Source organism: Mesoplodon bidens (assembly GCF_964165515.1).
Source record: "Mesoplodon bidens genome assembly, contig: HAP1_SCAFFOLD_303, whole genome shotgun sequence".
Classification (NCBI taxonomy): domain Eukaryota; kingdom Metazoa; phylum Chordata; class Mammalia; order Artiodactyla; family Ziphiidae; genus Mesoplodon; species Mesoplodon bidens.
Window position 1 is genome coordinate 425,884 of NW_027672243.1, and position 8,983 is coordinate 434,866.

The 8,983-nt window shown below is 41.2% G+C and overlaps 1 protein-coding gene across 1 annotated transcript; it reads left to right on the top strand.

Annotated features, from left to right (window-relative positions):
• Positions 1-5,501: 5,501 nt before the first annotated feature.
• On the top strand, positions 5,502-8,760 carry LOC308610445 (UDP-N-acetylglucosamine--peptide N-acetylglucosaminyltransferase 110 kDa subunit-like; the record flags this gene model as incomplete). The annotated part of the gene is made up of 1 exon (XM_081259578.1): positions 5,502-8,760. The coding sequence occupies exon 1, from the start codon at positions 5,620-5,622 to the stop codon at positions 8,758-8,760; it is 3,141 nt and encodes a 1,046-aa protein (XP_081115704.1). The 5' UTR covers positions 5,502-5,619.
• Positions 8,761-8,983: the final 223 nt, after the last annotated feature.

The following is an 8,983-nucleotide window of genomic DNA, read 5'->3' on the forward strand; positions in this document are numbered from 1 at the left end:
CTTTCCTTCACAATCTCTTTGTTAAAGACTGTGTTTTTCATTAGTTTTACTAAGATAGGATTTGCCGTTTTGTTTGGATACTGAGAATGGACCCATGGAAACAGTTACATTTGGGTTATCTCTGACTATCTTTAATGAAGAACATAAATATTGGCCACACTATCTATGCACATGCTATCACCATGCCTTTTTTGTTCTCTGTTCATATATCTAAGTCCTCTTCTTTGAGGTCAATCTCAAATCTCATCTGAAATGTACATTTATTGATAGATTCAAGCCATAATGAACTGTCCCTTCTTTGTGCTCCTTAGGCTCTGATTATTTATAAAAACTCATTTTTGAACTTAGACCCTGTCCAATATGATATATTACTTATTTCATCCGCATATGTTATATCCTCAACACAGTTATAAGCTTTTGTGGGGCTGGGATCATACATTCTGTAATTTTTCTCAGTACTTACACTTACTTTGATAGAAAGCGCATTCATTCATCTAAACATCATTTATTGAGTGTTAATTAAATGTCTCAACTCAGTCAATATTGTTTGAGTGAATGCATGCATGAATGAGGGAGTATGCAATAGGTAGCCTAATGTACCGCCCGATGTGAAAAAACCAAAAGCATAAACACAAAAGCAAGCCGAAAAGTGGCCCAGGACTTTCTGTAAAATATCCTGCTTTTGTTGGATGAGGCCATGAAAATCAAGATGCTCCTGAAAGGTCTTAAGAGCTGACCAAGAATAGTAAACAATTGAAATTCTCTCAGGCTTATTCAACCCTATCACTGGACACATTTATACCTCTCAGGAATGTTATTAAAAGAAGAGATTAATAAAGCTTTTATAGATGAGTTGATAAATCTCTAAACATTTAAATCTTCATTTCCTCCTAGGTTTCTCTAGTTTGGGTTTCCAAAAGATTTCAAGAAACCACAGGATAATTAAAAAATTAGACATTATCTTTCTTACCTTCATGTTTTTTGATGGTAAACACATTTTATTTTCTCCATATTGCTGCCCAATTTCCACCAGTACAGTTCTTAAGTGAATTTTGCTCTGGATGGTGGGATATATAAGATGTAAATGAATTGTTTGTATATGTTTTAGAATTCTTCAAAAGGGCCTGGCCATGGAAATGCATTGAATCTTACTTAAATAAGTAAAGGAACTTCCTCAGAATTATTATTTTATTCTGGTTAGGATACTCTCTGCCCTGGTTTGTTAAAATTTCCCTCTAGAGTGGTTTTAATTTTGTTTCTGATAGGGTCCTAGGATTTATTGCCACACCCATCCTGCTTCTGGTTTTCTTTGAATTCCTCTCCTTGCAGTTTCTGATTCATACAGGGCCTTACAGGTTAGTGACAACCTGGCCATCACAACTCTGGGAAGGACAGGCCTACTTTTCAGAGGTGCTGATGTTTTCTGTACCTGAAGGTTTTCAAGAGATATCAATCTTCCTCACCACCTCCCTTGGCCCTCTTAATGGACTAAGCAGTTCCTCATGAAAGTTCTGTAGGATATCTGTACTAACTTCTCCATATTGTTCCATCCTGAGTCTAAATTCCTGGCCTCAAGGTAATGTTAGATTTCTAGCTCCAGCCCCTATGTACATAAGGCCTCTACTAAGGAACAGAACGCATACACATCAGTCTGCTCTTATTTCTCTGGATTTGATTTCTCTGTTACTTTCTGAAACATGCAGGTGCTCCTTTCTTTCTTTTAATCTCAGCTATGTGCTTTTAACATTTTCAAAACTGACCCAGAATTTACATGTGTCTCCAGTAAGAGTACATTAAATTGAGCTTAGTCTGCTCTTCTACTGGCATATTTGAGATCCAAATAATTTGCTACTTAACTGGATTCAGTTACCTGTATATTTCAGGCACCTAAAACTCACCATGTTCCAAATTTCCCCCTTTATAGTTAGTAATTTTCTTGGGAATCTGGATAACATTAGATGGAATAAAGTTAGTGAGTGGCCCAGGATTGCCTGAAATTTTGTTTGTCAGAGTGGCCAGGGAAAGTTAAGCAAAGAAGCAAACCAAATGAAAAACAGAATCACATTATTATGGCTGAGACAAGATTCCATGCAGAACTCTCTGTAGAGCTGGGTTGGGTCATAACTTATGCCAGAGCTCTAGGTGGGGTTGACACCATCTCATGCCAAGCTCTCAGTTCTGGGCTAATGTCATCTCTGGTCCACTCTATGGAGTGGAAACTTTGGAGGAATGGCCAATGTGTTCCACAGTGTAGGAAGAGGGAAATTGTGAACGTTACTTTCTAAATTGTGGAGGAACTAACCACTGTAAATGTGCCTTGAACTATGGTGTTTAATTTGACCAGTCAGATCAATGACTTTCCCCTTGAATGAAATGCTGCTACGTATATGAGCAGAAAAACAAAACTGGTATAAGGAATAGATAGCTAGTGGGAAGCAGCCGCATAGCCCAGGAAGATCAGCTCTGTGCTTTGTGACCACCTAGAGGGGTGACATAGGGCGGGTGGGAGGGAGGGAGTTGCAAGAGGGAAGAGATATGGGGACATATGTATATGTATAACTGATTTACTTTGTTAGAAAGTGGAAACTAACACACCATTGTAAAGCAATTATACTCCAATGAAGATGTTTAAAAAAAAACTAGTGTAAGGAGCTGGAGAGACTGGGAGTCTTATTTTCCCAGCAATTAACTTTTCCTCGACCATGACCTTCCTTTTGAGTCTCCTAGACCTTGGGGATGATAGCAACCCCTTGGGTTGGGGGATGGCAACCCCATCTTCACTAGAACCTCTATAGTTAACTTTGATTTTTCCCACACCGTCTATCCATCCCATGTATGCAGTCAGACATTTGATCTTGGACTTTTACTGACAAAATATCCTTGAATATAACCATTTCTTTTCACTGCCACTGCTACTGCTTTTGTCACTGCCTTAACTAGAGCTTTAACTTTAAGTTCTTTATATAAATATCTAAATATCTATATATAAATAAAATATACAAATAAATAAAATGTAATATTAATTTTGATGATTTAAAAGTCTTTTCTTGATAAGGACTTTTCCTGATAAATATACACAATATCTTATATAAATATTTGTGTATTATCTGTTCTTTTCTTAGAATTTTAGTCATATGATTCTATCTCTTGGTATGTCTAGAACTTTTTGATTGAATGCTGACTATTTTATTTGGCTTTTAAAATTTTTCTCAGTGGAAATGTTGTTTTGCTTCAAAATATTTTACTCTACCTGGAAGTAGCAAATCTTCAAATTACAATTTGTTAAATGCTTTGAAATATCAATACTATAGGTGTCACAAAATCTAGAAAAATGACATTTGAAAATTAACTACTGCCAGATGTGTCTCTATAAAACTTTTTCCCCACTCTTGTAGCTATATATTCTTTAACTGCCTCCTGTTTTAGAAATAAAATTGTAAGAAATAAACTTTGTAGTTTATAGACATAGATTTCTTTTCACATGGTTGATTAGAGTTTGCTTTTAGTTATTAATAGTTTAGAAAAGTTTATTTCAGCATCACAATTTATTATTGATAATGTCGCATTAATGTTCATTGTTAACTTTGAGAAAACCTCTATGGATTACTTCCTCATAAATATTTACTATTATAAATGCATTACTGATTTCAGTACTGCTATAGGTTTGTGCATTACAGGAATTCTGATAAAATACTCATTGACACCATTCCATTACACACATTATTGATGGGGTATATTCTTTTATTTCTTTCTTTATTTATTTTTGACTGTGTTGTGTCTTCGTTGCTGTGCGCAGGCTTTCTCTAGTTGCAGCGACTGGGGGATACTCTTTGTTGCGGTGTGCAGGCTTCTTATTGTGGTGGCTTCTCTTGTTGCAAAGCACAGGCTCTAGGCACACAAGCTTCAGTAGTTGTGGCTCGCAGGCTCAGTAGTTGTGGCTCACGGGCTCTAGAGCGAAGGCTCCATAGTCGTGGCACACGGTCTTAGTTGTTCCGCGGCATGTGGGATCTTCCCGGACCAGGGCTCGAACCCGTGTCCCCTGCATTGGCAGGTGACTTCCTAACCACTGTGCCATCAGGGAAGCCCCTGGAGTATATTGGGTTTTTTTTTTTTTTGCGGTATGCTGGCCTCTCACTGTTGTGGCCTCTCCCCGTTGTGGGGCACAGGCTCCGGACATGCAGGCTCAGTGGCCATGGCTCACGGGCCTAGCTGCTACGTGGCATATGGGATCTTCCCGGACTGGGGCACGAACCCGTGTCCCCTGCATCGGCAGGCAGACTCTCAACCACTGCACCACCAGGGAAGCCCTGGGGTATATTCTTGACAGAAGGAAATTTCCGTTTTGACTAAGCATTGAAGAAAACTGAATCTTTGACTTATCCTTCACATGCCTGATGATTGAAATAATTTTCCACAGAATAACTTCTGGTTTTATACTTTTCAGTTCTTTTTTTCTTCTTCAAACGCACATGCTTTGAGAGCTGTGAAGTGCAAGACATGGCTATATTGTAAGGTGGTTTTTGTCCTTACGCTTCTGTGTCTTGTGCTAGTTAAGTCAGTAGAGTAGTCAGTAAGAGTACTGGAAGTTATTCCTGTAATGGGATATTATATAGTCAGTTACATATGGTGGTGTCTGAAAATCACATAATAGCCTCACTTAAAACATCTCCTTAGCCAGATTTCAAGAAAGCCTGTGACCAATCCAATATGATCCAACATAGCAGAATATGATAGAAGGAAAATTGACAAAGAAATAGACGCTGGACTTACCTGATGGAAATAAAAATATCTCACTTTTGACAATTTTGCAAAAACCTATAATGACATGAACTAATTTCTAGGGTTCTTCGTAGGACCTAAAAAGGAACCCATAGAGTTGTGGAACAACAATAGAAGCTACTGTGATGAGAAGCCCGGACACCGCAACAAAGAGTAGCCCCCGCTTGCCGCAACTAGAGAAAGCCTGCACGCAGCACTGAAGACCCAACGCAGCCAAGATAAAAATAAATAAATAAATAAATAAAAATTTATCTTTTAAAAAGTAATACTCAGGTTTGAGGCATGAGAAATTTGATGAGGAGAAATTAGCTCATGTTTGCAGAACTTTTAAAATATCAAACTCAGTCTCTAAGATTTTAGCATTCTATACAACATCGGTTACTTATTAGTGGTTTGGGAAGGCCAATTTAAAATTTTCTCATCTTACTGTATTGAAATTCACGGCCCTAATGTTCTCCACGTTGACTATATGAATGATGAAGAAAAGTCAATCATGTATTTCATTTCCAACTGGACAGAAAACAATATTTTGAAAAGTGTTTGGCCTACTGACTTTTGATTTCTTCTAAGGCAAATGGATAGGTAATTTTTATTCCCTGATTAGGAGAAAAATGGGGGAAGAGGGCAGGGTTAAGAATTAAGATTTCAAGAGCATGAGAGGTAGATGGCCAACCATAGTTCCTAAGGTTCGGTGCCTGTAACTGTTGCCGCTGCTTAAGCGTGCCAAAGCAGTGGTACGGCTGCTGCGCTCGTGTTTGCTACCACTAGAAACATTCTTGCCAGTAGTGGCGGCAGCGGGACTCAATTACTCCCTTTTTTCACTCTCTCCAGAAGCTCCAGATGGCGTCTTCCGTGGGCAACGTGGCCGACAGCACAGAACCAACGAAACGTATGCTTTCCTTCCAAGGGTTAGCTGAGCTGGCACATCGAGAATATCAGGCAGGAGATTTTGAGACAGCTGAGAGACACTGCATGCAGCTCTGGAGACAAGAGCCAGGCAATACTGGTGTACTTTTATTACTTTCATCTATACACTTCCAGTGTCGAAGGCTGGACAGATCTGCCCACTTTAGTACTCTGGCAATTAAACAGAACCCTCTTCTGGCAGAAGCCTATTCGAATTTGGGGAATGTGTACAAGGAAAGAGGGCAGTTGCAGGAAGCAACTGAGCATTACCGGCATGCATTGCGTCTCAAACCAGATTTCATCGATGGTTATATTAACCTGGCAGCCGCTTTGGTAGCAGCAGGCGACATGGAAGGAGCAGTACAAGCTTACGTCTCTGCTCTTCAGTACAATCCTTCTTTGTACTGTGTTCGCAGTGACCTGGGGAACCTGCTCAAAGCCCTGGGTGGCTTAGAAGAAGCCAAGGCATGTTATTTGAAAGCAATTGAGATGCAACCGAACTTTGCAGTAGCTTGGAGTAATCTTGGCTGTGTTTTCAATGCACAAGGGGAGATTTGGCTTGCAATTCATCACTTTGAAAAGGCTGTCACCCTTGACCCCAATTTTCTGGATGCTTATATCAATTTAGGAAATGTCTTCAATGAGGCACGGATTTTTGACAGAGCTGTGGCAGCTTACCTTCGTGCCCTAAGCTTGAGTCCAAATCATGCAGTGGTACATGGCAACCTGGCTTGTGTATACTATGAGCAAGGCCTGATGGATCTCGCAATAGACACCTACAGGCGAGCTATTGAATTGCAACCACATTTCCCTGATGCTTACTGCAACTTAGCCAACGCTCTCAAAGAGAAGGGCAGTGTTGCTGAAGCAGAAGATTGTTATCGTACAGCTCTCCGGCTGTGTCCCATCCATGCAGACTCTCTGAATAACCTAGCCAATATCAAAGGAGAACAGGGAAACAGTGAAGACGCGGTTCACTTGTATCGTAAAGCATTAGAGCTCTGCCCAGACTTTGCTGATGCCCATTCAAATTTAGCAAGTGTATTGAAGCAGCAGGGAAAACTGCACGAAGCTCTGATGCATTATAAGGAGGCTATTCGAATCAGTCCTACCTTTGCTGATGCGTACTGTAATATGGGAAACACTCTATGGGAGATGCAGGATGTTCAGGGAGCCTTAGAGTGTTATACTCGTGCCGTGCAGATCAACCCTGCATTTGCGGATGCCCACAGCAATCTGGCTTCCATTCACCAGGATTCAGGGAATATTCCAGAAGCAATTGCTTCTTATCGCACTGTTCTGAAGCTTCAACCTGATTTTCCTGATGCTTATTGTAATTTGGCTCATTGCCTGCAGGTTGTCTGTGATTGGACAGACTATGATGAGCGAATGAAGAAGTTGGTCAGCATTGTGGCTGACCAGTTGGAGAAGAATAGGTTGCCTTCTGTGCAGCCTCATCATAGTATGCTCTATCCTCTTCCTCATGGCTTCAGGAAGGCTATTGCTGAGAGGCATGGGAACCTCTGCTTGGCTAATATAAGTGCCCTTCATAAACCACCGTATGAACATATAACAGACTTGAAGCTCAGTGATGGTCGACTGCGTGTAGGATACGTGAGTTCTGACTTTGGGAACCATCCTACTTCTCACCTTATGCAGTCTATTCCAGGCATGCACAGTCCTGATAAATTTGAGATATTCTGTTATGCCCTGAGCCCACATGATGGCACAAACTTCCGAGCGAAGGTGATGGCAGAAGCCAATCATTTCACTGATCTTTCTCAGATTCCATGCAATGGGAAAGCAGCTGATCGCATCCATCAAGATGGTATACACATCCTTGTAAATATGAATGGTTATACCAGGGGTGCTCGAAATGAACTCTTTGCTCTCAGGCCAGCTCCTATTCAGGCAATGTGGCTGGGGTACCCTGGGACTAGTGGCGTGCTTTTCATGGATTATATCATCACTGATCAGGAAACGTCACCTGCTGAAGTTGCTGAGCAGTATTCTGAGAAACTGGCTTATATGCCCCATACGTTCTTTATTGGTGATCATGCTAATATGTTCCCTCACCTGAAGAAAAAAGCCGTCATCGATTTTAAGTCCAATGGGCACATTTATGACAATCGGATTGTGCTGAATGGCATCGACCTCCAAGCATTTCTTGATAGTCTATCAGATGTGCAAATAGTCAAGATGAAATGTCCTGATGGAGAAGACAACGCAGACAGCAGTAATACAGCTCTTAATATGCCTGTCATTCCTATGAATACTGTTGCAGAAGCAGTTATTGAAATGATTAACAGAGGACAAATTCAGATTACAATGAATGGATTCAGTATTAGCAATGGCCTGGCAACTACCCTGATCAACAATAAGGCTGCCACTGGAGAGGAGGTTCCCCGTACCATTATTGTAACCACACGTTCTCAGTACGGGTTACCGGAAGATGCCATTGTGTACTGTAACTTTAATCAGTTATACAAAATTGACCCATCTACTTTGCAGATGTGGGCAAATATTCTGAAGCGTGTTCCCAATAGTGTACTGTGGCTGTTGCGTTTTCCAGCAGCAGGAGAAGCTAATATTCAACAGTACGCACAAAATATGGGCCTTCCCCCAAACCGTATCATTTTTTCACCTGTTGCTCCTAAAGAGGAACATGTTCGGAGAGGCCAGCTGGCTGATGTCTGCTTGGACACTCCACTCTGTAATGGCCACACCACAGGGATGGATGTCCTTTGGGCAGGGACCCCCATGGTGACTATGCCAGGAGAGACTCTTGCTTCCCGAGTTGCAGGTTCCCAGCTCACTTGTTTAGGCTGTCTTGAGCTGATTGCTAAAAATCGGCAAGAATATGAAGAGATAGCTGTGAAACTGGGAACTGATCTCGAATACCTGAAGAAAATTCGTGGCAAAGTCTGGAAGCAGAGAACATCTAGCCCTCTGTTCAACACCAAACAATATACAATGGAACTAGAGCGGCTCTACCTACAGATGTGGGAGCATTATGCAGCTGGCAACAAACCTGATCACATGATTAAGCCGGTTGAAGTCACTGAGTCGGCCTAAATAATGACTGTGTGCCCAGGAGAATTACCCCTGTAGCTGAGCCTCAACCTTCTGGGGGAAAGGGAACTACTTTTTCAATAGCATGGTGCAGATGGGTGACAGACAATGATAAGAAATAGCACAGCCAGACTTGCTTCCTGCATGATCACGATAGGGAGAAACCCAAGAGATGCGAAACTGCTGTTCCACAAGGAGTCTCCATCGAATTTTGCAGCAGCCAGGT